The sequence below is a fragment of the Aphelocoma coerulescens genome, assembly GCF_041296385.1.
Source record: "Aphelocoma coerulescens isolate FSJ_1873_10779 chromosome Z unlocalized genomic scaffold, UR_Acoe_1.0 ChrZ, whole genome shotgun sequence".
NCBI lineage: Eukaryota > Metazoa > Chordata > Aves > Passeriformes > Corvidae > Aphelocoma > Aphelocoma coerulescens.
The window spans coordinates 8,515,192-8,541,524 of record NW_027184085.1 but is presented as its reverse complement, the minus strand read 5'-3'; the positions used below and the strand labels follow the sequence as shown (position 1 = coordinate 8,541,524).

Genomic DNA, 26,333 nt, shown 5'->3' with positions numbered 1-26,333 from the left:
GGTGTTTGCGCTAGCGGCGCATGGTGCGGGTGAGGTTGTGGAGGTGCTGTAAAGAGGTGCGAGCTTCGAGGCGGACGTGTTCCCAGGCGCAGGCGCTGTGGTTGTGGGCGTGGAGGAAGAGTTGGATGTCCCTGAAGTACTTGTTGATGGTGAGCAGCGGGTTGCGTGGTCCTTTGAAGAGCGTGGCGTTGTCGGGGAGGCATTGCTCGAGGTGGTGGATGTAGTGCTGGAGTTTGTTGAGGAGGTCGTTGCGAGCCTGGCTGTGCCAGTGCTGGCGGGTGCTGTTGGTGCCGAGGGTGTGGAAGAGGTTCTGGAGGATGCGTAGGGCAGTGGCGGCGGCTTGGTGCGGGCGGAGGTTGTTGTGGAGGAGGGTGTCGGGGAAGAAGGGCGGCTCTTGGAGGTGGCAGGGCTGTGCGTGGCCGGGAGCCACGTCCTGGAGGAGGCGGAGTGCGTCGCCAGGGAAGGTGTCGTCGTGTGTCCAGAGCTGTTGGCAGGCGAGGGTGGTGGCGAGAGCCGTGAGGAGGAGCAGGAGTGCCGGGGCGGCGTGCGGCAGGCGTGGCTGTGGGGCGTTGGGCGCAGCCATGGTGGGTCTGTGGGTGCTGTGGGGTGGTGCTGGGCAGGAGGCTGGTGAGGCTCGGCGCTGGTGCTGGTGGTGGCTGTGCTTGGGGTGGTGCCGGGTGTGCGGCTTTGTATCGCGGCAGCTTTCCCTTCATCGCTTTCTGATTGCTGGGAGTTCCCGCCCGTGGTTTCCAGTCTGGGCTGGTGGCTGTGGTGGTCTCGGGGCAGTGGTTTGTTGGGGTGTCCGTGGTTGGGGATTGTGGTGGCAGTGGGGTGGCAGTAGTGGGTGAGTGGGGTTATGAAAGCGCTGGGTCGGAGGCGTCGGGGTCAGCTGTGTCGGGGAGGGTTGTTGGGTGTTCTTGGTCAGCTGCAGGGCCAGCTGCAAGGCCTGTGCTGTGCAGCTGAAGTTTCTCTTTGTGCCCAAGCATCTTTTCCACCTGCAGTGCCCTGGTGGTGGCCGTGGTCACTTTTCCTTTCACTTTGTGGCTTGCCTTTATTTTCCTCTTAGGCAGCGTTTCCCTTTCGTGCTTGCAAGGGATGAGCAGTGACGTCAGTGGGCCAGGCCTGGGGATGCCCCTCTTGCAGCAGGGGCCCGGGGGTAGTGGCAGTGTACAAGGGCGTGTGTGTGTGGGTGTGAGCGCTGGAGGCCTGGAGGTGTTCTTGCGTGGAGGTGGCCTCGCTGCAGTCTTGGAAGCTGAGGAGGCAGGGCAACAAGACATTAAAAAATAGGCTTGAGTGAAGAAGGATTAGGAAGAAAGGAGGAGCTTTGCTGCTGCTGTGTTGCTTGCTCTGTGTCTGTTGTCCCATGTGTTTGGCCCCAGAGTGAGGGCATGGTTGTGTTTTCCCTGCTTCGGTGGAGGAGGCAGGCAGAGAACAAAATGAGACTGTCCCCCGTGCGGCAAAATGCGTTGTGTTTTGGGATTGCCAGAGCCCTGCCCTGGAGCGGTGGTGTCCTGTTCCGGGCTCTTTAGTCCATGGGAGGTGTGGAGATCTTGGAGGGGCAGGCCAGCCCTGTAGACGCAGAGGGGACGGGAGCGCATCGCTTGTGAGAAAGGCTGAGGGAGCTGGGCCCGGCCCGTTTGAGTGAAGTAGAGAAGACTTGGCAGTAGTTTCAGATGCCTTTGCACAAACACACGTAATATGGGGAAGAAGGAAGAGGAGTTGAGGGCATAGGCATGCCTGGGCGGGCATGATCTCCCTGGCCTCATGGAGACATTGTGGGATTGCTCCTATGAGTGGGGCATTGGATTGGAAGGTTTTAGACAGTTGGGAAAAGAGGGTGTGGAGGTGAGGCGGGGTTTAGCTGTGCGTGTTTCAGTGAGCAAGTGGAAAGTATGGAAATGTTCCTGGGTTAGGATGAGGAGCCATTGGAGAGCTTGTGGGTCCAGGTTAAGGGGGAACCAGAGGCACGGGATGTTAGAGGGGTTGGGGTCTGGTACAGGCCCATCCATGCGGGAGGATGGAGTGGACGAAGCCCCGTATAGCTGGATGGTAGTGGTTTTGCGTTTGCAAGCCCTGGGCCTCAGTGGGGTTTTGAACCGCAGCGATATCTTTTGGAGAGGCAACGTGGCAGGGCACAAGCCACGTGGGAGGTTTCTGGGATGTGTCACTGACAACTCCCTTGCGCAAGTGACTGAGGAGCCAGCAAGTACAGAGGCCGTGTGCTCACCAATAGGAGGAGCTGGCGGGGAATACGGTGCTCCAAGGCAGCCTTGGCTGCAGCGACCACGGGGTGTTGGAGTAGGAGATCCTCGGGACAGTGAGCCGGTCACCCAGTGAACTCCCTGGCCCGGACTTGAGAGAGCAGACTTTGGGCTCTTCAAGGATGTACTTGACAGAGTGCCAGATGATAGAGGCCTGGAGGACAGAGGGGCCCAAGAATGTGGCTGGATTTCAAGGATCCCCTTCCTCCAAGCTGAGGAGTGATGCATTTGAAGCAGGGGGAACTGGTGCGAAAACGCCAGGAGGCATCCACGGATGGCTAGGGAGCTGCTGGGCAAACTCTGAGCAAAAAGAGAAAGTTTCAGGAAGCGGGAAGGAGGACAGGTGGCCTGAAAGGAACACAGGGACAGGGTGCGGTAAGCTAGAGACAAGGTTAGGCTTGCCAAGGCCCCTTTAGAATTGAGTCTGGCCAGGGCTGTCAAGGGTGGGAGGGCAGGCTTCGCTAGATCTCTTGCAAGCAAAAGAATGTTAGCGATAATGTGCGTAAGGAAAGGGGAGACGTGGCTGTCCTGGGCAAAGAGAACGCTGAGGTTCTCAGCAACGTCTGTGCGTCCCTCTTCAGTGCGAGTGCTCCAGCCGTGCTGCCCAAGTTGCAGAAGGCAAATGCAGGGAGCCCCGTGTGAAGAGTGAAGAGCCCAAGGCCACTGTAGGAGAGGATGAGGTTTGAGACCATCTTAGGAACCCGAACATGTGCAAGTCTGTGGGACATGAAGAGATTCATTAGCGGGTCCTTAGGGAACTGTCAGATGGAGTTGCTAGGCCACCCTGGATCATATTGGAAAAATGGTGTCTTGTCCCTGATACCTGTGGAGGAGGGGAAGTATAGCCCTTGTTTTTAAAAAGGGGAGAGCAGAAGAGCACGGGAATACAAAGGAGTCAGTCTGACCTCCGTGCCAGGCAAGACGCTGGCACTGCTTCTGCTGGAACCTCAGCTGAGGCGTCTGGAAAGCAAAGAGGTGATAGGTAACAGGCAGCGTGGCTTTCCAAAGGGGAAAGTTGCCATTCCTGGCAATTTTGGTAACCATCTGTGGGTAGGGCTACAGCATTGGTGGATAGGGGCAGAGCGCGTGACCTCGTCTGCCGGGACTTGTGCAAAGTGTTTGACGCCGTCCCGCACGCACAACGTCCTTCTCTCTAAGTCAGAGAGCCATGGATTGGATGGATGGATGGATGGATGGATGGATGGATGGATGGATGGATGGATGGATGGATGGAGGACTCTGTGGATAAAGCAGATGAGCTGCAGTGGTGCTTTCCAGCCTTATCCTGTCTTTATTTTTGTGATGTTGGGCAAATGCTGGGAATGTTTTTCCAAAGGGGTTGCTGCACAAACCTGCTTGGGCAGGTGGCAGTGAGAAGAGCGGGTAGGGGCTGTGCAGAGCCCTTTCTGGAGCAGGGCTGGGAGTAGAGGAGTAGGTGCTGAGTAGAGGTGGCTTTCCGCCGGCCCAAAGGCTGAGTTTGCAGAGTTAGTGAGACGAGAGGCAGTGGCAAGTGTTTTGTCAGGGGTCTTTATTTTCGGTGGCATAAATAAGTGAATAAATAAGTGAATAAATAAATAAATAAATAAATGAATGAATAAATAAGTAGAGAAAGTCCTTTGTCCAAATCGATGGGAGAGGCTGTATGAATGGAGGCGCAGTGGTCGCAGGCTGCGGGTGCCGTGCGGTGGTTGCAGCCGTGTCTGTTGTCCCAGGAGAGGGGAGGCGTGAGGCACGGGGTGGGTTTGGGGCGTTGGTGCGGGAGCGTGGCGGGAGGCACGAGGACGTGGGTCGGTGTGTGGGGGTGGGTGTTTGCGCTAGCGGCGCATGGTGCGGGTGAGGTTGTGGAGGTGCTGTAAAGAGGTGCGAGCTTCGAGGCGGACGTGTTCCCAGGCGCAGGCGCTGTGGTTGTGGGCGTGGAGGAAGAGTTGGATGTCCCTGAAGTACTTGTTGATGGTGAGCAGCGGGTTGCGTGGTCCTTTGAAGAGCGTGGCGTTGTCGGGGAGGCATTGCTCGAGGTGGTGGATGTAGTGCTGGAGTTTGTTGAGGAGGTCGTTGCGAGCCTGGCTGTGCCAGTGCTGGCGGGTGCTGTTGGTGCCGAGGGTGTGGAAGAGGTTCTGGAGGATGCGTAGGGCGGTGGCGGCGGCTTGGTGCGGGCGGAGGTTGTTGTGGAGGAGGGTGTCGGGGAAGAAGGGCGGCTCTTGGAGGTGGCAGGGCTGTGCGTGGCCGGGAGCCACGTCCTGGAGGAGGCGGAGTGCGTCGCCGGGGAAGGTGTCGTCGTGTGTCCAGAGCTGTTGGCAGGCGAGGGTGGTGGCGAGAGCCGTGAGGAGGAGCAGGAGTGCCGGGGCGGCGTGCGGCAGGCGTGGCTGTGGGGCGTTGGGCGCAGCCATGGTGGGTCTGTGGGTGCTGTGGGGTGGTGCTGGGCAGGAGGCTGGTGAGGCTCGGCGCTGGTGCTGGTGGTGGCTGTGCTTGGGGTGGTGCCGGGTGTGCGGCTTTGTATCGCGGCAGCTTTCCCTTCATCGCTTTCTGATTGCTGGGAGTTCCCGCCCGTGGTTTCCAGTCTGGGCTGGTGGCTGTGGTGGTCTCGGGGCAGTGGTTTGTTGGGGTGTCCGTGGTTGGGGATTGTGGTGGCAGTGGGGTGGCAGTAGTGGGTGAGTGGGGTTATGAAAGCGCTGGGTCGGAGGCGTCGGGGTCAGCTGTGTCGGGGAGGGTTGTTGGGTGTTCTTGGTCAGCTGCAGGGCCAGCTGCAAGGCCTGTGCTGTGCAGCTGAAGTTTCTCTTTGTGCCCAAGCATCTTTTCCACCTGCAGTGCCCTGGTGGTGGCCGTGGTCACTTTTCCTTTCACTTTGTGGCTTGCCTTTATTTTCCTCTTAGGCAGCGTTTCCCTTTCGTGCTTGCAAGGGATGAGCAGTGACGTCAGTGGGCCAGGCCTGGGGATGCCCCTCTTGCAGCAGGGGCCCGGGGGTAGTGGCAGTGTACAAGGGCGTGTGTGTGTGGGTGTGAGCGCTGGAGGCCTGGAGGTGTTCTTGCGTGGAGGTGGCCTCGCTGCAGTCTTGGAAGCTGAGGAGGCAGGGCAACAAGACATTAAAAAATAGGCTTGAGTGAAGAAGGATTAGGAAGAAAGGAGGAGCTTTGCTGCTGCTGTGTTGCTTGCTCTGTGTCTGTTGTCCCATGTGTTTGGCCCCAGAGTGAGGGCATGGTTGTGTTTTCCCTGCTTCGGTGGAGGAGGCAGGCAGAGAACAAAATGAGACTGTCCCCCGTGCGGCAAAATGCGTTGTGTTTTGGGATTGCCAGAGCCCTGCCCTGGAGCGGTGGTGTCCTGTTCCGGGCTCTTTAGTCCATGGGAGGTGTGGAGATCTTGGAGGGGCAGGCCAGCCCTGTAGACGCAGAGGGGACGGGAGCGCATCGCTTGTGAGAAAGGCTGAGGGAGCTGGGCCCGGCCCGTTTGAGTGAAGTAGAGAAGACTTGGCAGTAGTTTCAGATGCCTTTGCACAAACACACGTAATATGGGGAAGAAGGAAGAGGAGTTGAGGGCATAGGCATGCCTGGGCGGGCATGATCTCCCTGGCCTCATGGAGACATTGTGGGATTGCTCCTATGAGTGGGGCATTGGATTGGAAGGTTTTAGACAGTTGGGAAAAGAGGGTGTGGAGGTGAGGCGGGGTTTAGCTGTGCGTGTTTCAGTGAGCAAGTGGAAAGTATGGAAATGTTCCTGGGTTAGGATGAGGAGCCATTGGAGAGCTTGTGGGTCCAGGTTAAGGGGGAACCAGAGGCACGGGATGTTAGAGGGGTTGGGGTCTGGTACAGGCCCATCCATGCGGGAGGATGGAGTGGACGAAGCCCCGTATAGCCGGATGGTAGTGGTTTTGCGTTTGCAAGCCCTGGGCCTCAGTGGGGTTTTGAACCGCAGCGATATCTTTTGGAGAGGCAACGTGGCAGGGCACAAGCCACGTGGGAGGTTTCTGGGATGTGTCACTGACAACTCCCTTGCGCAAGTGACTGAGGAGCCAGCAAGGACAGAGGCCGTGTGCTCACCAATAGGAGGAGCTGGCGGGGAATACGGTGCTCCAAGGCAGCCTTGGCTGCAGCGACCACGGGGTGTTGGAGTAGGAGATCCTCGGGACAGTGAGCCGGTCACCCAGTGAACTCCCTGGCCCGGACTTGAGAGAGCAGACTTTGGGCTCTTCAAGGATGTACTTGACAGAGTGCCAGATGATAGAGGCCTGGAGGACAGAGGGGCCCAAGAATGTGGCTGGATTTCAAGGATCCCCTTCCTCCAAGCTGAGGAGTGATGCATTTGAAGCAGGGGGAACTGGTGCGAAAACGCCAGGAGGCATCCACGGATGGCTAGGGAGCTGCTGGGCAAACTCTGAGCAAAAAGAGAAAGTTTCAGGAAGCGGGAAGGAGGACAGGTGGCCTGAAAGGAACACAGGGACAGGGTGCGGTAAGCTAGAGACAAGGTTAGGCTTGCCAAGGCCCCTTTAGAATTGAGTCTGGCCAGGGCTGTCAAGGGTGGGAGGGCAGGCTTCGCTAGATCTCTTGCAAGCAAAAGAATGTTAGCGATAATGTGCGTAAGGAAAGGGGAGACGTGGCTGTCCTGGGCAAAGAGAACGCTGAGGTTCTCAGCAACGTCTGTGCGTCCCTCTTCAGTGCGAGTGCTCCAGCCACGCTGCCCAAGTTGCAGAAGGCAAATGCAGGGAGCCCCGTGTGAAGAGTGAAGAGCCCAAGGCCACTGTAGGAGAGGATGAGGTTTGAGACCATCTTAGGAACCCGAACATGTGCAAGTCTGTGGGACATGAAGAGATTCATTAGCGGGTCCTTAGGGAACTGTCAGATGGAGTTGCTAGGCCACCCTGGATCATATTGGAAAAATGGTGTCTTGTCCCTGATACCTGTGGAGGAGGGGAAGTATAGCCCTTGTTTTTAAAAAGGGGAGAGCAGAAGAGCACGGGAATACAAAGGAGTCAGTCTGACCTCCGTGCCAGGCAAGACGCTGGCACTGCTTCTGCTGGAACCTCAGCTGAGGCGTCTGGAAAGCAAAGAGGTGATAGGTAACAGGCAGCGTGGCTTTCCAAAGGGGAAAGTTGCCATTCCTGGCAATTTTGGTAACCATCTGTGGGTAGGGCTACAGCATTGGTGGATAGGGGCAGAGCGCGTGACCTCGTCTGCTGGGACTTGTGCAAAGTGTTTGACGCCGTCCCGCACGCACAACGTCCTTCTCTCTAAGTCAGAGAGCCATGGATTGGATGGATGGATGGATGGATGGATGGATGGATGGATGGATGGATGGATGGATGGATGGATGGATGGATGGATGGAGGACTCTGTGGATAAAGCAGATGAGCTGCAGTGGTGCTTTCCAGCCTTATCCTGTCTTTATTTTTGTGATGTTGGGCAAATGCTGGGAATGTTTTTCCAAAGGGGTTGCTGCACAAACCTGCTTGGGCAGGTGGCAGTGAGAAGAGCGGGTAGGGGCTGTGCAGAGCCCTTTCTGGAGCAGGGCTGGGAGTAGAGGAGTAGCTGCTGAGTAGAGGTGGCTTTCCGCCGGCCCAAAGGCTGAGTTTGCAGAGTTAGTGAGACGAGAGGCAGTGGCAAGTGTTTTGTCAGGGGTCTTTATTTTCGGTGGCATAAATAAGTGAATAAATAAGTGAATAAATAAATAAATAAATAAATGAATGAATAAATAAGTAGAGAAAGTCCTTTGTCCAAATCGATGGGAGAGGCTGTATGAATGGAGGCGCAGTGGTCGCAGGCTGCGGGTGCCGTGCGGTGGTTGCAGCCGTGTCTGTTGTCCCAGGAGAGGGGAGGCGTGAGGCACGGGGTGGGTTTGGGGCGTTGGTGCGGGAGCGTGGCGGGAGGCACGTGGACGTGGGTCGGTGTGTGGGGGTGGGTGTTTGCGCTAGCGGCGCATGGTGCGGGTGAGGTTGTGGAGGTGCTGTAAAGAGGTGCGAGCTTCGAGGCGGACGTGTTCCCAGGCGCAGGCGCTGTGGTTGTGGGCGTGGAGGAAGAGTTGGATGTCCCTGAAGTACTTGTTGATGGTGAGCAGCGGGTTGCGTGGTCCTTTGAAGAGCGTGGCGTTGTCGGGGAGGCATTGCTCGAGGTGGTGGATGTAGTGCTGGAGTTTGTTGAGGAGGTCGTTGCGAGCCTGGCTGTGCCAGTGCTGGTGGGTGCTGTTGGTGCCGAGGGTGTGGAAGAGGTTCTGGAGGATGCGTAGGGCAGTGGCGGCGGCTTGGTGCGGGCGGAGGTTGTTGTGGAGGAGGGTGTCGGGGAAGAAGGGCGGCTCTTGGAGGTGGCAGGGCTGTGCGTGGCCGGGAGCCACGTCCTGGAGGAGGCGGAGTGCGTCGCCAGGGAAGGTGTCGTCGTGTGTCCAGAGCTGTTGGCAGGCGCGGGTGGTGGCGAGAGCCGTGAGGAGGAGCAGGAGTGCCGGGGCGGCGTGCGGCAGGCGTGGCTGTGGGGCGTTGGGCGCAGCCATGGTGGGTCTGTGGGTGCTGTGGGGTGGTGCTGGGCAGGAGGCTGGTGAGGCTCGGCGCTGGTGCTGGTGGTGGCTGTGCTTGGGGTGGTGCCGGGTGTGCGGCTTTGTATCGCGGCAGCTTTCCCTTCATCGCTTTCTGATTGCTGGGAGTTCCCGCCCGTGGTTTCCAGTCTGGGCTGGTGGCTGTGGTGGTCTCGGGGCAGTGGTTTGTTGGGGTGTCCGTGGTTGGGGATTGTGGTGGCAGTGGGGTGGCAGTAGTGGGTGAGTGGGGTTATGAAAGCGCTGGGTCGGAGGCGTCGGGGTCAGCTGTGTCGGGGAGGGTTGTTGGGTGTTCTTGGTCAGCTGCAGGGCCAGCTGCAAGGCCTGTGCTGTGCAGCTGAAGTTTCTCTTTGTGCCCAAGCATCTTTTCCACCTGCAGTGCCCTGGTGGTGGCCGTGGTCACTTTTCCTTTCACTTTGTGGCTTGCCTTTATTTTCCTCTTAGGCAGCGTTTCCCTTTCGTGCTTGCAAGGGATGAGCAGTGACGTCAGTGGGCCGGGCCTGGGGATGCCCCTCTTGCAGCAGGGGCCCGGGGGTAGTGGCAGTGTACAAGGGCGTGTGTGTGTGGGTGTGAGCGCTGGAGGCCTGGAGGTGTTCTTGCGTGGAGGTGGCCTCGCTGCAGTCTTGGAAGCTGAGGAGGCAGGGCAACAAGACATTAAAAAATAGGCTTGAGTGAAGAAGGATTAGGAAGAAAGGAGGAGCTTTGCTGCTGCTGTGTTGCTTGCTCTGTGTCTGTTGTCCCATGTGTTTGGCCCCAGAGTGAGGGCATGGTTGTGTTTTCCCTGCTTCGGTGGAGGAGGCAGGCAGAGAACAAAATGAGACTGTCCCCCGTGCGGCAAAATGCGTTGTGTTTTGGGATTGCCAGAGCCCTGCCCTGGAGCGGTGGTGTCCTGTTCCGGGCTCTTTAGTCCATGGGAGGTGTGGAGATCTTGGAGGGGCAGGCCAGCCCTGTAGACGCAGAGGGGACGGGAGCGCATCGCTTGTGAGAAAGGCTGAGGGAGCTGGGCCCGGCCCGTTTGAGTGAAGTAGAGAAGACTTGGCAGTAGTTTCAGATGCCTTTGCACAAACACACGTAATATGGGGAAGAAGGAAGAGGAGTTGAGGGCATAGGCATGCCTGGGCGGGCATGATCTCCCTGGCCTCATGGAGACATTGTGGGATTGCTCCTATGAGTGGGGCATTGGATTGGAAGGTTTTAGACAGTTGGGAAAAGAGGGTGTGGAGGTGAGGCGGGGTTTAGCTGTGCGTGTTTCAGTGAGCAAGTGGAAAGTATGGAAATGTTCCTGGGTTAGGATGAGGAGCCATTGGAGAGCTTGTGGGTCCAGGTTAAGGGGGAACCAGAGGCACGGGATGTTAGAGGGGTTGGGGTCTGGTACAGGCCCATCCATGCGGGAGGATGGAGTGGACGAAGCCCCGTATAGCTGGATGGTAGTGGTTTTGCGTTTGCAAGCCCTGGGCCTCAGTGGGGTTTTGAACCGCAGCGATATCTTTTGGAGAGGCAACGTGGCAGGGCACAAGCCACGTGGGAGGTTTCTGGGATGTGTCACTGACAACTCCCTTGCGCAAGTGACTGAGGAGCCAGCAAGGACAGAGGCCGTGTGCTCACCAATAGGAGGAGCTGGCGGGGAATACGGTGCTCCAAGGCAGCCTTGGCTGCAGCGACCACGGGGTGTTGGAGTAGGAGATCCTCGGGACAGTGAGCCGGTCACCCAGTGAACTCCCTGGCCCGGACTTGAGAGAGCAGACTTTGGGCTCTTCAAGGATGTACTTGACAGAGTGCCAGATGATAGAGGCCTGGAGGACAGAGGGGCCCAAGAATGTGGCTGGATTTCAAGGATCCCCTTCCTCCAAGCTGAGGAGTGATGCATTTGAAGCAGGGGGAACTGGTGCGAAAACGCCAGGAGGCATCCACGGATGGCTAGGGAGCTGCTGGGCAAACTCTGAGCAAAAAGAGAAAGTTTCAGGAAGCGGGAAGGAGGACAGGTGGCCTGAAAGGAACACAGGGACTGGGTGCGATAAGCTAGAGACAAGGTTAGGCTTGCCAAGGCCCCTTTAGAATTGAGTCTGGCCAGGGCTGTCAAGGGTGGGAGGGCAGGCTTCGCTAGATCTCTTGCAAGCAAAAGAATGTTAGCGATAATGTGCGTAAGGAAAGGGGAGACGTGGCTGTCCTGGGCAAAGAGAACGCTGAGGTTCTCAGCAACGTCTGTGCGTCCCTCTTCAGTGCGAGTGCTCCAGCCACGCTGCCCAAGTTGCAGAAGGCAAATGCAGGGAGCCCCGTGTGAAGAGTGAAGAGCCCAAGGCCACTGTAGGAGAGGATGAGGTTTGAGACCATCTTAGGAACCCGAACATGTGCAAGTCTGTGGGACATGAAGAGATTCATTAGCGGGTCCTTAGGGAACTGTCAGATGGAGTTGCTAGGCCACCCTGGATCATATTGGAAAAATGGTGTCTTGTCCCTGATACCTGTGGAGGAGGGGAAGTATAGCCCTTGTTTTTAAAAAGGGGAGAGCAGAAGAGCACGGGAATACAAAGGAGTCAGTCTGACCTCCGTGCCAGGCAAGACGCTGGCACTGCTTCTGCTGGAACCTCAGCTGAGGCGTCTGGAAAGCAAAGAGGTGATAGGTAACAGGCAGCGTGGCTTTCCAAAGGGGAAAGTTGCCATTCCTGGCAATTTTGGTAACCATCTGTGGGTAGGGCTACAGCATTGGTGGATAGGGGCAGAGCGCGTGACCTCGTCTGCCGGGACTTGTGCAAAGTGTTTGACGCCGTCCCGCACGCACAACGTCCTTCTCTCTAAGTCAGAGAGCCATGGATTGGATGGATGGATGGATGGATGGATGGATGGATGGATGGATGGATGGATGGATGGATGGATGGATGGATGGATGGAGGACTCTGTGGATAAAGCAGATGAGCTGCAGTGGTGCTTTCCAGCCTTATCCTGTCTTTATTTTTGTGATGTTGGGCAAATGCTGGGAATGTTTTTCCAAAGGGGTTGCTGCACAAACCTGCTTGGGCAGGTGGCAGTGAGAAGAGCGGGTAGGGGCTGTGCAGAGCCCTTTCTGGAGCAGGGCTGGGAGTAGAGGAGTAGGTGCTGAGTAGAGGTGGCTTTCCGCCGGCCCAAAGGCTGAGTTTGCAGAGTTAGTGAGACGAGAGGCAGTGGCAAGTGTTTTGTCAGGGGTCTTTATTTTCGGTGGCATAAATAAGTGAATAAATAAGTGAATAAATAAATAAATAAATAAATAAATGAATAAATAAGTAGAGAAAGTCCTTTGTCCAAATCGATGGGAGAGGCTGTATGAATGGAGGCACAGTGGTCGCAGGCTGCGGGTGCCGTGCGGTGGTTGCAGCCGTGTCTGTTGTCCCAGGAGAGGGGAGGCGTGAGGCACGGGGTGGGTTTGGGGCGTTGGTGCGGGAGCGTGGCGGGAGGCACGAGGACGTGGGTCGGTGTGTGGGGGTGGGTGTTTGCGCTAGCGGCGCATGGTGCGGGTGAGGTTGTGGAGGTGCTGTAAAGAGGTGCGAGCTTCGAGGCGGACGTGTTCCCAGGCGCAGGCGCTGTGGTTGTGGGCGTGGAGGAAGAGTTGGATGTCCCTGAAGTACTTGTTGATGGTGAGCAGCGGGTTGCGTGGTCCTTTGAAGAGCGTGGCGTTGTCGGGGAGGCATTGCTCGAGGTGGTGGATGTAGTGCTGGAGTTTGTTGAGGAGGTCGTTGCGAGCCTGGCTGTGCCAGTGCTGGCGGGTGCTGTTGGTGCCGAGGGTGTGGAAGAGGTTCTGGAGGATGCGTAGGGCGGTGGCGGCGGCTTGGTGCGGGCGGAGGTTGTTGTGGAGGAGGGTGTCGGGGAAGAAGGGCGGCTCTTGGAGGTGGCAGGGCTGTGCGTGGCCGGGAGCCACGTCCTGGAGGAGGCGGAGTGCGTCGCCGGGGAAGGTGTCGTCGTGTGTCCAGAGCTGTTGGCAGGCGAGGGTGGTGGCGAGAGCCGTGAGGAGGAGCAGGAGTGCCGGGGCGGCGTGCGGCAGGCGTGGCTGTGGGGCGTTGGGCGCAGCCATGGTGGGTCTGTGGGTGCTGTGGGGTGGTGCTGGGCAGGAGGCTGGTGAGGCTCGGCGCTGGTGCTGGTGGTGGCTGTGCTTGGGGTGGTGCCGGGTGTGCGGCTTTGTATCGCGGCAGCTTTCCCTTCATCGCTTTCTGATTGCTGGGAGTTCCCGCCCGTGGTTTCCAGTCTGGGCTGGTGGCTGTGGTGGTCTCGGGGCAGTGGTTTGTTGGGGTGTCCGTGGTTGGGGATTGTGGTGGCAGTGGGGTGGCAGTAGTGGGTGAGTGGGGTTATGAAAGCGCTGGGTCGGAGGCGTCGGGGTCAGCTGTGTCGGGGAGGGTTGTTGGGTGTTCTTGGTCAGCTGCAGGGCCAGCTGCAAGGCCTGTGCTGTGCAGCTGAAGTTTCTCTTTGTGCCCAAGCATCTTTTCCACCTGCAGTGCCCTGGTGGTGGCCGTGGTCACTTTTCCTTTCACTTTGTGGCTTGCCTTTATTTTCCTCTTAGGCAGCGTTTCCCTTTCGTGCTTGCAAGGGATGAGCAGTGACGTCAGTGGGCCAGGCCTGGGGATGCCCCTCTTGCAGCAGGGGCCCGGGGGTAGTGGCAGTGTACAAGGGCGTGTGTGTGTGGGTGTGAGCGCTGGAGGCCTGGAGGTGTTCTTGCGTGGAGGTGGCCTCGCTGCAGTCTTGGAAGCTGAGGAGGCAGGGCAACAAGACATTAAAAAATAGGCTTGAGTGAAGAAGGATTAGGAAGAAAGGAGGAGCTTTGCTGCTGCTGTGTTGCTTGCTCTGTGTCTGTTGTCCCATGTGTTTGGCCCCAGAGTGAGGGCATGGTTGTGTTTTCCCTGCTTCTGTGGAGGAGGCAGGCAGAGAACAAAATGAGACTGTCCCCCGTGCGGCAAAATGCGTTGTGTTTTGGGATTGCCAGAGCCCTGCCCTGGAGCGGTGGTGTCCTGTTCCGGGCTCTTTAGTCCATGGGAGGTGTGGAGATCTTGGAGGGGCAGGCCAGCCCTGTAGACGCAGAGGGGACGGGAGCGCATCGCTTGTGAGAAAGGCTGAGGGAGCTGGGCCCGGCCCGTTTGAGTGAAGTAGAGAAGACTTGGCAGTAGTTTCAGATGCCTTTGCACAAACACACGTAATATGGGGAAGAAGGAAGAGGAGTTGAGGGCACAGGCATGCCTGGGCGGGCATGATCTCCCTGGCCTCATGGAGACATTGTGGGATTGCTCCTATGAGTGGGGCATTGGATTGGAAGGTTTTAGACAGTTGGGAAAAGAGGGTGTGGAGGTGAGGCGGGGTTTAGCTGTGCGTGTTTCAGTGAGCAAGTGGAAAGTATGGAAATGTTCCTGGGTTAGGATGAGGAGCCATTGGAGAGCTTGTGGGTCCAGGTTAAGGGGGAACCAGAGGCACGGGATGTTAGAGGGGTTGGGGTCTGGTACAGGCCCATCCATGCGGGAGGATGGAGTGGACGAAGCCCCGTATAGCTGGATGGTAGTGGTTTTGCGTTTGCAAGCCCTGGGCCTCAGTGGGGTTTTGAACCGCAGCGATATCTTTTGGAGAGGCAACGTGGCAGGGCACAAGCCACGTGGGAGGTTTCTGGGATGTGTCACTGACAACTCCCTTGCGCAAGTGACTGAGGAGCCAGCAAGGACAGAGGCCGTGTGCTCACCAATAGGAGGAGCTGGCGGGGAATACGGTGCTCCAAGGCAGCCTTGGCTGCAGCGACCACGGGGTGTTGGAGTAGGAGATCCTCGGGACAGTGAGCCGGTCACCCAGTGAACTCCCTGGCCCGGACTTGAGAGAGCAGACTTTGGGCTCTTCAAGGATGTACTTGACAGAGTGCCAGATGATAGAGGCCTGGAGGACAGAGGGGCCCAAGAATGTGGCTGGATTTCAAGGATCCCCTTCCTCCAAGCTGAGGAGTGATGCATTTGAAGCAGGGGGAACTGGTGCGAAAACGCCAGGAGGCATCCACGGATGGCTAGGGAGCTGCTGGGCAAACTCTGAGCAAAAAGAGAAAGTTTCAGGAAGCGGGAAGGAGGACAGGTGGCCTGAAAGGAACACAGGGACAGGGTGCGGTAAGCTAGAGACAAGGTTAGGCTTGCCAAGGCCCCTTTAGAATTGAGTCTGGCCAGGGCTGTCAAGGGTGGGAGGGCAGGCTTCGCTAGATCTCTTGCAAGCAAAAGAATGTTAGCGATAATGTGCGTAAGGAAAGGGGAGACGTGGCTGTCCTGGGCAAAGAGAACGCTGAGGTTCTCAGCAACGTCTGTGCGTCCCTCTTCAGTGCGAGTGCTCCAGCCGTGCTGCCCAAGTTGCAGAAGGCAAATGCAGGGAGCCCCGTGTGAAGAGTGAAGAGCCCAAGGCCACTGTAGGAGAGGATGAGGTTTGAGACCATCTTAGGAACCCGAACATGTGCAAGTCTGTGGGACATGAAGAGATTCATTAGCGGGTCCTTAGGGAACTGTCAGATGGAGTTGCTAGGCCACCCTGGATCATATTGGAAAAATGGTGTCTTGTCCCTGATACCTGTGGAGGAGGGGAAGTATAGCCCTTGTTTTTAAAAAGGGGAGAGCAGAAGAGCACGGGAATACAAAGGAGTCAGTCTGACCTCCGTGCCAGGCAAGACGCTGGCACTGCTTCTGCTGGAACCTCAGCTGAGGCGTCTGGAAAGCAAAGAGGTGATAGGTAACAGGCAGCGTGGCTTTCCAAAGGGGAAAGTTGCCATTCCTGGCAATTTTGGTAACCATCTGTGGGTAGGGCTACAGCATTGGTGGATAGGGGCAGAGCGCGTGACCTCGTCTGCCGGGACTTGTGCAAAGTGTTTGACGCCGTCCCACACGCACAACGTCCTTCTCTCTAAGTCAGAGAGCCATGGATTGGATGGATGGATGGATGGATGGATGGATGGATGGATGGATGGATGGATGGATGGGATGGATGGAGGACTCTGTGGATAAAGCAGATGAGCTGCAGTGGTGCTTTCCAGCCTTATCCTGTCTTTATTTTTGTGATGTTGGGCAAATGCTGGGAATGTTTTTCCAAAGGGGTTGCTGCACAAACCTGCTTGGGCAGGTGGCAGTGAGAAGAGCGGGTAGGGGCTGTGCAGAGCCCTTTCTGGAGCAGGGCTGGGAGTAGAGGAGTAGGTGCTGAGTAGAGGTGGCTTTCCGCCGGCCCAAAGGCTGAGTTTGCAGAGTTAGTGAGACGAGAGGCAGTGGCAAGTGTTTTGTCAGGGGTCTTTATTTTCGGTGGCATAAATAAGTGAATAAATAAGTGAATAAATAAGTGAATAAATAAATAAATGAATAAATAAGTAGAGAAAGTCCTTTGTCCAAATCGATGGGAGAGGCTGTATGAATGGAGGCGCAGTGGTCGCAGGCTGCGGGTGCCGTGCGGTGGTTGCAGCCGTGTCTGTTGTCCCAGGAGAGGGGAGGCGTGAGGCACGGGGTGGGTTTGGGGCGTTGGTGCGGGAGCGTGGCGGGAGGCACGTGGACGTGGGTCGGTGTGTGGGGGTGGGTGTTTGCGCTAGCGGCGCATGGTGCGGGTGAGGTTGTGGAGGTGCTGTAAAGAGGTGCGAGCTTCGAGGCGGACGTGTTCCCAGGCGCAGGCGCTGTGGTTGTGGGCGTGGAGGAAGAGTTGGATGTCCCTGAAGTACTTGTTGATGGTGAGCAGCGGGTTGCGTGGTCCTTTGAAGAGCGTGGCGTTGTCGGGGAGGCATTGCTCGAGGTGGTGGATGTAGTGCTGGAGTTTGTTGAGGAGGTCGTTGCGAGCCTGGCTGTGCCAGTGCTGGCGGGTGCTGTTGGTGCCGAGGGTGTGGAAGAGGTTCTGGAGGATGCGTAGGGCAGTGGCGGCGGCTTGGTGCGGGCGGAGGTTGTTGTGGAGGAGGGTGTCGGGGAAGAAGGGCGGCTCTTGGAGGTGGCAGGGCTGTGCGTGGCCGGGAGCCACGTCCTGGAGGAGGCGGAGTGCGTCGCCAGGGAAGGTGTCGTCGTGTGTCCAGAGCTGTTGGCAGGCGAGGGTGGTGGCGAGAGCCGTGAGGAGGAGCAGGAGTGCCGGGGCGGCGTGCGGCAGGCGTGGCTGTGGGGCGTTGGGCGCAGCCATGGTGGGTCTGTGGGTGCTGTGGGGTGGTGCTGGGCAGGAGGCTGGTGAGGCTCGGCGCTGGTGCTGGTGGTGGCTGTGCTTGGGGTGGTGCCGGGTGTGCGGCTTTGTATCGCGGCAGCTTTCCCTTCATCGCTTTCTGATTGCTGGGAGTTCCCGCCCGTGGTTTCCAGTCTGGGCTGGTGGCTGTGGTGGTCTCGGGGCAGTGGTTTGTTGGGGTGTCCGTGGTTGGGGATTGTGGTGGCAGTGGGGTGGCAGTAGTGGGTGAGTGGGGTTATGAAAGCGCTGGGTCGGAGGCATCGGGGTCAGCTGTGTCGGGGAGGGTTGTTGGGTGTTCTTGGTCAGCTGCAGGGCCAGCTGCAAGGCCTGTGCTGTGCAGCTGAAGTTTCTCTTTGTGCCCAAGCATCTTTTCCACCTGCAGTGCCCTGGTGGTGGCCGTGGTCACTTTTCCTTTCACTTTGTGGCTTGCCTTTATTTTCCTCTTAGGCAGCGTTTCCCTTTCGTGCTTGCAAGGGATGAGCAGTGACGTCAGTGGGCCAGGCCTGGGGATGCCCCTCTTGCAGCAGGGGCCCGGGGGTAGTGGCAGTGTACAAGGGCGTGTGTGTGTGGGTGTGAGCGCTGGAGGCCTGGAGGTGTTCTTGCGTGGAGGTGGCCTCGCTGCAGTCTTGGAAGCTGAGGAGGCAGGGCAACAAGACATTAAAAAATAGGCTTGAGTGAAGAAGGATTAGGAAGAAAGGAGGAGCTTTGCTGCTGCTGTGTTGCTTGCTCTGTGTCTGTTGTCCCATGTGTTTGGCCCCAGAGTGAGGGCATGGTTGTGTTTTCCCTGCTTCGGTGGAGGAGGCAGGCAGAGAACAAAATGAGACTGTCCCCCGTGCGGCAAAATGCGTTGTGTTTTGGGATTGCCAGAGCCCTGCCCTGGAGCGGTGGTGTCCTGTTCCGGGCTCTTTAGTCCATGGGAGGTGTGGAGATCTTGGAGGGGCAGGCCAGCCCTGTAGACGCAGAGGGGACGGGAGCGCATCGCTTGTGAGAAAGGCTGAGGGAGCTGGGCCCGGCCCGTTTGAGTGAAGTAGAGAAGACTTGGCAGTAGTTTCAGATGCCTTTGCACAAACACACGTAATATGGGGAAGAAGGAAGAGGAGTTGAGGGCATAGGCATGCCTGGGCGGGCATGATCTCCCTGGCCTCATGGAGACATTGTGGGATTGCTCCTATGAGTGGGGCATTGGATTGGAAGGTTTTAGACAGTTGGGAAAAGAGGGTGTGGAGGTGAGGCGGGGTTTAGCTGTGCGTGTTTCAGTGAGCAAGTGGAAAGTATGGAAATGTTCCTGGGTTAGGATGAGGAGCCATTGGAGAGCTTGTGGGTCCAGGTTAAGGGGGAACCAGAGGCACGGGATGTTAGAGGGGTTGGGGTCTGGTACAGGCCCATCCATGCGGGAGGATGGAGTGGACGAAGCCCCGTATAGCTGGATGGTAGTGGTTTTGCGTTTGCAAGCCCTGGGCCTCAGTGGGGTTTTGAACCGCAGCGATATCTTTTGGAGAGGCAACGTGGCAGGGCACAAGCCACGTGGGAGGTTTCTGGGATGTGTCACTGACAACTCCCTTGCGCAAGTGACTGAGGAGCCAGCAAGTACAGAGGCCGTGTGCTCACCAATAGGAGGAGCTGGCGGGGAATACGGTGCTCCAAGGCAGCCTTGGCTGCAGCGACCACGGGGTGTTGGAGTAGGAGATCCTCGGGACAGTGAGCCGGTCACCCAGTGAACTCCCTGGCCCGGACTTGAGAGAGCAGACTTTGGGCTCTTCAAGGATGTACTTGACAGAGTGCCAGATGATAGAGGCCTGGAGGACAGAGGGGCCCAAGAATGTGGCTGGATTTCAAGGATCCCCTTCCTCCAAGCTGAGGAGTGATGCATTTGAAGCAGGGGGAACTGGTGCGAAAACGCCAGGAGGCATCCACGGATGGCTAGGGAGCTGCTGGGCAAACTCTGAGCAAAAAGAGAAAGTTTCAGGAAGCGGGAAGGAGGACAGGTGGCCTGAAAGGAACACAGGGACAGGGTGCGGTAAGCTAGAGACAAGGTTAGGCTTGCCAAGGCCCCTTTAGAATTGAGTCTGGCCAGGGCTGTCAAGGGTGGGAGGGCAGGCTTCGCTAGATCTCTTGCAAGCAAAAGAATGTTAGCGATAATGTGCGTAAGGAAAGGGGAGACGTGGCTGTCCTGGGCAAAGAGAACGCTGAGGTTCTCAGCAACGTCTGTGCGTCCCTCTTCAGTGCGAGTGCTCCAGCCGTGCTGCCCAAGTTGCAGAAGGCAAATGCAGGGAGCCCCGTGTGAAGAGTGAAGAGCCCAAGGCCACTGTAGGAGAGGATGAGGTTTGAGACCATCTTAGGAACCCGAACATGTGCAAGTCTGTGGGACATGAAGAGATTCATTAGCGGGTCCTTAGGGAACTGTCAGATGGAGTTGCTAGGCCACCCTGGATCATATTGGAAAAATGGTGTCTTGTCCCTGATACCTGTGGAGGAGGGGAAGTATAGCCCTTGTTTTTAAAAAGGGGAGAGCAGAAGAGCACGGGAATACAAAGGAGTCAGTCTGACCTCCGTGCCAGGCAAGACGCTGGCACTGCTTCTGCTGGAACCTCAGCTGAGGCGTCTGGAAAGCAAAGAGGTGATAGGTAACAGGCAGCGTGGCTTTCCAAAGGGGAAAGTTGCCATTCCTGGCAATTTTGGTAACCATCTGTGGGTAGGGCTACAGCATTGGTGGATAGGGGCAGAGCGCGTGACCTCGTCTGCCGGGACTTGTGCAAAGTGTTTGACGCCGTCCCGCACGCACAACGTCCTTCTCTCTAAGTCAGAGAGCCATGGATTGGATGGATGGATGGATGGATGGATGGATGGATGGATGGATGGATGGATGGATGGATGGAGGACTCTGTGGATAAAGCAGATGAGCTGCAGTGGTGCTTTCCAGCCTTATCCTGTCTTTATTTTTGTGATGTTGGGCAAATGCTGGGAATGTTTTTCCAAAGGGGTTGCTGCACAAACCTGCTTGGGCAGGTGGCAGTGAGAAGAGCGGGTAGGGGCTGTGCAGAGCCCTTTCTGGAGCAGGGCTGGGAGTAGAGGAGTAGGTGCTGAGTAGAGGTGGCTTTCCGCCGGCCCAAAGGCTGAGTTTGCAGAGTTAGTGAGACGAGAGGCAGTGGCAAGTGTTTTGTCAGGGGTCTTTATTTTCGGTGGCATAAATAAGTGAATAAATAAGTGAATAAATAAATAAATAAATAAATAAATGAATAAATAAGTAGAGAAAGTCCTTTGTCCAAATCGATGGGAGAGGCTGTATGAATGGAGGCGCAGTGGTCGCAGGCTGCGGGTGCCGTGCGGTGGTTGCAGCCGTGTCTGTTGTCCCAGGAGAGGGGAGGCGTGAGGCACGGGGTGGGTTTGGGGCGTTGGTGCGGGAGCGTGGCGGGAGGCACGAGGACGTGGGTCGGTGTGTGGGGGTGGGTGTTTGCGCTAGCGGCGCATGGTGCGGGTGAGGTTGTGGAGGTGCTGTAAAGAGGTGCGAGCTTCGAGGCGGACGTGTTCCCAGGCGCAGGCGCTGTGGTTGTGGGCGTGGAGGAAGAGTTGGATGTCCCTGAAGTACTTGTTGATGGTGAGCAGCGGGTTGCGTGGTCCTTTGAAGAGCGTGGCGTTGTCGGGGAGGCATTGCTCGAGGTGGTGGATGTAGTGCTGGAGTTTGTTGAGGAGGTCGTTGCGAGCCTGGCTGTGCCAGTGCTGGCGGGTGCTGTTGGTGCCGAGGGTGTGGAAGAGGTTCTGGAGGATGCGTAGGGCGGTGGCGGCGGCTTGGTGCGGGCGGAGGTTGTTGTGGAGGAGGGTGTCGGGGAAGAAGGGCGGCTCTTGGAGGTGGCAGGGCTGTGCGTGGCCGGGAGCCACGTCCTGGAGGAGGCGGAGTGCGTCGCCGGGGAAGGTGTCGTCGTGTGTCCAGAGCTGTTGGCAGGCGAGGGTGGTGGCGAGAGCCGTGAGGAGGAGCAGGAGTGCCGGGGCGGCGTGCGGCAGGCGTGGCTGTGGGGCGTTGGGCGCAGCCATGGTGGGTCTGTGGGTGCTGTGGGGTGGTGCTGGGCAGGAGGCTGGTGAGGCTCGGCGCTGGTGCTGGTGGTGGCTGTGCTTGGGGTGGTGCCGGGTGTGCGGCTTTGTATCGCGGCAGCTTTCCCTTCATCGCTTTCTGATTGCTGGGAGTTCCCGCCCGTGGTTTCCAGTCTGGGCTGGTGGCTGTGGTGGTCTCGGGGCAGTGGTTTGTTGGGGTGTCCGTGGTTGGGGATTGTGGTGGCAGTGGGGTGGCAGTAGTGGGTGAGTGGGGTTATGAAAGCGCTGGGTCGGAGGCGTCGGGGTCAGCTGTGTCGGGGAGGGTTGTTGGGTGTTCTTGGTCAGCTGCAGGGCCAGCTGCAAGGCCTGTGCTGTGCAGCTGAAGTTTCTCTTTGTGCCCAAGCATCTTTTCCACCTGCAGTGCCCTGGTGGTGGCCGTGGTCACTTTTCCTTTCACTTTGTGGCTTGCCTTTATTTTCCTCTTAGGCAGCGTTTCCCTTTCGTGCTTGCAAGGGATGAGCAGTGACGTCAGTGGGCCAGGCCTGGGGATGCCCCTCTTGCAGCAGGGGCCCGGGGGTAGTGGCAGTGTACAAGGGCGTGTGTGTGTGGGTGTGAGCGCTGGAGGCCTGGAGGTGTTCTTGCGTGGAGGTGGCCTCGCTGCAGTCTTGGAAGCTGAGGAGGCAGGGCAACAAGACATTAAAAAATAGGCTTGAGTGAAGAAGGATTAGGAAGAAAGGAGGAGCTTTGCTGCTGCTGTGTTGCTTGCTCTGTGTCTGTTGTCCCATGTGTTTGGCCCCAGAGTGAGGGCATGGTTGTGTTTTCCCTGCTTCGGTGGAGGAGGCAGGCAGAGAACAAAATGAGACTGTCCCCCGTGCGGCAAAATGCGTTGTGTTTTGGGATTGCCAGAGCCCTGCCCTGGAGCGGTGGTGTCCTGTTCCGGGCTCTTTAGTCCATGGGAGGTGTGGAGATCTTGGAGGGGCAGGCCAGCCCTGTAGACGCAGAGGGGACGGGAGCGCATCGCTTGTGAGAAAGGCTGAGGGAGCTGGGCCCGGCCCGTTTGAGTGAAGTAGAGAAGACTTGGCAGTAGTTTCAGATGCCTTTGCACAAACACACGTAATATGGGGAAGAAGGAAGAGGAGTTGAGGGCACAGGCATGCCTGGGCGGGCATGATCTCCCTGGCCTCATGGAGACATTGTGGGATTGCTCCTATGAGTGGGGCATTGGATTGGAAGGTTTTAGACAGTTGGGAAAAGAGGGTGTGGAGGTGAGGCGGGGTTTAGCTGTGCGTGTTTCAGTGAGCAAGTGGAAAGTATGGAAATGTTCCTGGGTTAGGATGAGGAGCCATTGGAGAGCTTGTGGGTCCAGGTTAAGGGGGAACCAGAGGCACGGGATGTTAGAGGGGTTGGGGTCTGGTACAGGCCCATCCATGCGGGAGGATGGAGTGGACGAAGCCCCGTATAGCTGGATGGTAGTGGTTTTGCGTTTGCAAGCCCTGGGCCTCAGTGGGGTTTTGAACCGCAGCGATATCTTTTGGAGAGGCAACGTGGCAGGGCACAAGCCACGTGGGAGGTTTCTGGGATGTGTCACTGACAACTCCCTTGCGCAAGTGACTGAGGAGCCAGCAAGGACAGAGGCCGTGTGCTCACCAATAGGAGGAGCTGGCGGGGAATACGGTGCTCCAAGGCAGCCTTGGCTGCAGCGACCATGGGGTGTTGGAGTAGGAGATCCTCGGGACAGTGAGCCGGTCACCCAGTGAACTCCCTGGCCCGGACTTGAGAGAGCAGACTTTGGGCTCTTCAAGGATGTACTTGACAGAGTGCCAGATGATAGAGGCCTGGAGGACAGAGGGGCCCAAGAATGTGGCTGGATTTCAAGGATCCCCTTCCTCCAAGCTGAGGAGTGATGCATTTGAAGCAGGGGGAACTGGTGCGAAAACGCCAGGAGGCATCCACGGATGGCTAGGGAGCTGCTGGGCAAACTCTGAGCAAAAAGAGAAAGTTTCAGGAAGCGGGAAGGAGGACAGGTGGCCTGAAAGGAACACAGGGACAGGGTGCGGTAAGCTAGAGACAAGGTTAGGCTTGCCAAGGCCCCTTTAGAATTGAGTCTGGCCAGGGCTGTCAAGGGTGGGAGGGCAGGCTTCGCTAGATCTCTTGCAAGCAAAAGAATGTTAGCGATAATGTGCGTAAGGAAAGGGGAGACGTGGCTGTCCTGGGCAAAGAGAACGCTGAGGTTCTCAGCAACGTCTGTGCGTCCCTCTTCAGTGCGAGTGCTCCAGCCACGCTGCCCAAGTTGCAGAAGGCAAATGCAGGGAGCCCCGTGTGAAGAGTGAAGAGCCCAAGGCCACTGTAGGAGAGGATGAGGTTTGAGACCATCTTAGGAACCCGAACATGTGCAAGTCTGTGGGACATGAAGAGATTCATTAGCGGGTCCTTAGGGAACTGTCAGATGGAGTTGCTAGGCCACCCTGGATCATATTGGAAAAATGGTGTCTTGTCCCTGATACCTGTGGAGGAGGGGAAGTATAGCCCTTGTTTTTAAAAAGGGGAGAGCAGAAGAGCACGGGAATACAAAGGAGTCAGTCTGACCTCCGTGCCAGGCAAGACGCTGGCACTGCTTCTGCTGGAACCTCAGCTGAGGCGTCTGGAAAGCAAAGAGGTGATAGGTAACAGGCAGCGTGGCTTTCCAAAGGGGAAAGTTGCCATTCCTGGCAATTTTGGTAACCATCTGTGGGTAGGGCTACAGCATTGGTGGATAGGGGCAGAGCGCGTGACCTCGTCTGCCGGGACTTGTGCAAAGTGTTTGACGCCGTCCCACACGCACAACGTCCTTCTCTCTAAGTCAGAGAGCCATGGATTGGATGGATGGATGGATGGATGGATGGATGGATGGATGGATGGATGGGATGGATGGAGGACTCTGTGGATAAAGCAGATGAGCTGCAGTGGTGCTTTCCAGCCTTATCCTGTCTTTATTTTTGTGATGTTGGGCAAATGCTGGGAATGTTTTTCCAAAGGGGTTGCTGCACAAACCTGCTTGGGCAGGTGGCAGTGAGAAGAGCGGGTAGGGGCTGTGCAGAGCCCTTTCTGGAGCAGGGCTGGGAGTAGAGGAGTAGGTGCTGAGTAGAGGTGGCTTTCCGCCGGCCCAAAGGCTGAGTTTGCAGAGTTAGTGAGACGAGAGGCAGTGGCAAGTGTTTTGTCAGGGGTCTTTATTTTCGGTGGCATAAATAAGTGAATAAATAAGTGAATAAATAAGTGAATAAATAAATAAATGAATAAATAAGTAGAGAAAGTCCTTTGTCCAAATCAATGGGAGAGGCTGTATGAATGGAGGCGCAGTGGTCGCAGGCTGCGGGTGCCGTGCGGTGGTTGCAGCCGTGTCTGTTGTCCCAGGAGAGGGGAGGCGTGAGGCACGGGGTGGGTTTGGGGCGTTGGTGCGGGAGCGTGGCGGGAGGCACGTGGACGTGGGTCGGTGTGTGGGGGTGGGTGTTTGCGCTAGCGGCGCATGGTGCGGGTGAGGTTGTGGAGGTGCTGTAAAGAGGTGCGAGCTTCGAGGCGGACGTGTTCCCAGGCGCAGGCGCTGTGGTTGTGGGCGTGGAGGAAGAGTTGGATGTCCCTGAAGTACTTGTTGATGGTGAGCAGCGGGTTGCGTGGTCCTTTGAAGAGCGTGGCGTTGTCGGGGAGGCATTGCTCGAGGTGGTGGATGTAGTGCTGGAGTTTGTTGAGGAGGTCGTTGCGAGCCTGGCTGTGCCAGTGCTGGCGGGTGCTGTTGGTGCCGAGGGTGTGGAAGAGGTTCTGGAGGATGCGTAGGGCGGTGGCGGCGGCTTGGTGCGGGCGGAGGTTGTTGTGGAGGAGGGTGTCGGGGAAGAAGGGCGGCTCTTGGAGGTGGCAGGGCTGTGCGTGGCCGGGAGCCACGTCCTGGAGGAGGCGGAGTGCGTCGCCAGGGAAGGTGTCGTCGTGTGTCCAGAGCTGTTGGCAGGCGCGGGTGGTGGCGAGAGCCGTGAGGAGGAGCAGGAGTGCCGGGGCGGCGTGCGGCAGTCGTGGCTGTGGGGCGTTGGGCGCAGCCATGGTGGGTCTGTGGGTGCTGTGGGGTGGTGCTGGGCAGGAGGCTGGTGAGGCTCGGCGCTGGTGCTGGTGGTGGCTGTGCTTGGGGTGCTGCCGGGTGTGCGGCTTTGTATCGCGGCAGCTTTCCCTTCATCGCTTTCTGATTGCTGGGAGTTCCCGCCCGTGGTTTCCAGTCTGGGCTGGTGGCTGTGGTGGTCTCGGGGCAGTGGTTTGTTGGGGTGTCCGTGGTTGGGGATTGTGGTGGCAGTGGGGTGGCAGTAGTGGGTGAGTGGGGTTATGAAAGCGCTGGGTCGGAGGCGTCGGGGTCAGCTGTGTCGGGGAGGGTTGTTGGGTGTTCTTGGTCAGCTGCAGGGCCAGCTGCAAGGCCTGTGCTGTGCAGCTGAAGTTTCTCTTTGTGCCCAAGCATCTTTTCCACCTGCAGTGCCCTGGTGGTGGCCGTGGTCACTTTTCCTTTCACTTTGTGGCTTGCCTTTATTTTCCTCTTAGGCAGCGTTTCCCTTTCGTGCTTGCAAGGGATGAGCAGTGACGTCAGTGGGCCGGGCCTGGGGATGCCCCTCTTGCAGCAGGGGCCCGGGGGTAGTGGCAGTGTACAAGGGCGTGTGTGTGTGGGTGTGAGCGCTGGAGGCCTGGAGGTGTTCTTGCGTGGAGGTGGCCTCGCTGCAGTCTTGGAAGCTGAGGAGGCAGGGCAACAAGACATTAAAAAATAGGCTTGAGTGAAGAAGGATTAGGAAGAAAGGAGGAGCTTTGCTGCTGCTGTGTTGCTTGCTCTGTGTCTGTTGTCCCATGTGTTTGGCCCCAGAGTGAGGGCATGGTTGTGTTTTCCCTGCTTCGGTGGAGGAGGCAGGCAGAGAACAAAATGAGACTGTCCCCCGTGCGGCAAAATGCGTTGTGTTTTGGGATTGCCAGAGCCCTGCCCTGGAGCGGTGGTGTCCTGTTCCGGGCTCTTTAGTCCATGGGAGGTGTGGAGATCTTGGAGGGGCAGGCCAGCCCTGTAGACGCAGAGGGGACGGGAGCGCATCGCTTGTGAGAAAGGCTGAGGGAGCTGGGCCCGGCCCGTTTGAGTGAAGTAGAGAAGACTTGGCAGTAGTTTCAGATGCCTTTGCACAAACACACGTAATATGGGGAAGAAGGAAGAGGAGTTGAGGGCATAGGCATGCCTGGGCGGGCATGATCTCCCTGGCCTCATGGAGACATTGTGGGATTGCTCCTATGAGTGGGGCATTGGATTGGAAGGTTTTAGACAGTTGGGAAAAGAGGGTGTGGAGGTGAGGCGGGGTTTAGCTGTGCGTGTTTCAGTGAGCAAGTGGAAAGTATGGAAATGTTCCTGGG

The 26,333-nt window shown here is 57.6% G+C and overlaps 8 protein-coding genes across 11 annotated transcripts in view; 1 reads left to right on the top strand and 7 right to left on the bottom strand.

Annotated features, from left to right (window-relative positions):
* Positions 1–26,333, top strand: part of UBAP2 (ubiquitin associated protein 2) — a 200,415-nt gene that overhangs the window by 127,225 nt on the left and 46,857 nt on the right. The window lies entirely within an intron of this gene.
* LOC138103448 (interferon-like) lies at positions 11–583 on the bottom strand. The gene has a single exon (XM_069001747.1). It carries the CDS (start codon positions 581–583, stop codon positions 11–13), a length of 573 nt encoding a protein of 190 aa, XP_068857848.1.
* LOC138103447 (interferon-like) lies at positions 4,076–4,648 on the bottom strand. Its single transcript, XM_069001746.1, has one exon. It carries the CDS (start codon positions 4,646–4,648, stop codon positions 4,076–4,078), a length of 573 nt encoding a protein of 190 aa, XP_068857847.1.
* LOC138103483 (interferon-like) lies at positions 8,157–8,729 on the bottom strand. Its single transcript, XM_069001792.1, has one exon. The coding sequence runs from the start codon at positions 8,727–8,729 to the stop codon at positions 8,157–8,159; it is 573 nt and encodes a 190-aa protein (XP_068857893.1).
* Positions 12,238–12,810, bottom strand: LOC138103457 (interferon-like). The gene has a single exon (XM_069001760.1). The coding sequence runs from the start codon at positions 12,808–12,810 to the stop codon at positions 12,238–12,240; it is 573 nt and encodes a 190-aa protein (XP_068857861.1).
* Positions 16,308–16,880, bottom strand: LOC138103458 (interferon-like). Its single transcript, XM_069001761.1, has one exon. The coding sequence runs from the start codon at positions 16,878–16,880 to the stop codon at positions 16,308–16,310; it is 573 nt and encodes a 190-aa protein (XP_068857862.1).
* Positions 20,373–20,945, bottom strand: LOC138103456 (interferon-like). The gene has a single exon (XM_069001759.1). The coding sequence runs from the start codon at positions 20,943–20,945 to the stop codon at positions 20,373–20,375; it is 573 nt and encodes a 190-aa protein (XP_068857860.1).
* LOC138103481 (interferon-like) lies at positions 24,435–25,007 on the bottom strand. Its single transcript, XM_069001790.1, has one exon. It carries the CDS (start codon positions 25,005–25,007, stop codon positions 24,435–24,437), a length of 573 nt encoding a protein of 190 aa, XP_068857891.1.

What these genes read in the sequence shown, in the direction of transcription:
- LOC138103458 (XM_069001761.1), bottom strand. Translation starts at nt 16,880, where the DNA reads ATGGCTGCGCCCAACGCCCCACAGCCACGCCTGCCGCACGCCGCCCCG.
- LOC138103456 (XM_069001759.1), bottom strand. Translation starts at nt 20,945, where the DNA reads ATGGCTGCGCCCAACGCCCCACAGCCACGCCTGCCGCACGCCGCCCCG.
- LOC138103448 (XM_069001747.1), bottom strand. Translation starts at nt 583, where the DNA reads ATGGCTGCGCCCAACGCCCCACAGCCACGCCTGCCGCACGCCGCCCCG.
- LOC138103481 (XM_069001790.1), bottom strand. Translation starts at nt 25,007, where the DNA reads ATGGCTGCGCCCAACGCCCCACAGCCACGACTGCCGCACGCCGCCCCG.
- LOC138103483 (XM_069001792.1), bottom strand. Translation starts at nt 8,729, where the DNA reads ATGGCTGCGCCCAACGCCCCACAGCCACGCCTGCCGCACGCCGCCCCG.
- LOC138103457 (XM_069001760.1), bottom strand. Translation starts at nt 12,810, where the DNA reads ATGGCTGCGCCCAACGCCCCACAGCCACGCCTGCCGCACGCCGCCCCG.
- LOC138103447 (XM_069001746.1), bottom strand. Translation starts at nt 4,648, where the DNA reads ATGGCTGCGCCCAACGCCCCACAGCCACGCCTGCCGCACGCCGCCCCG.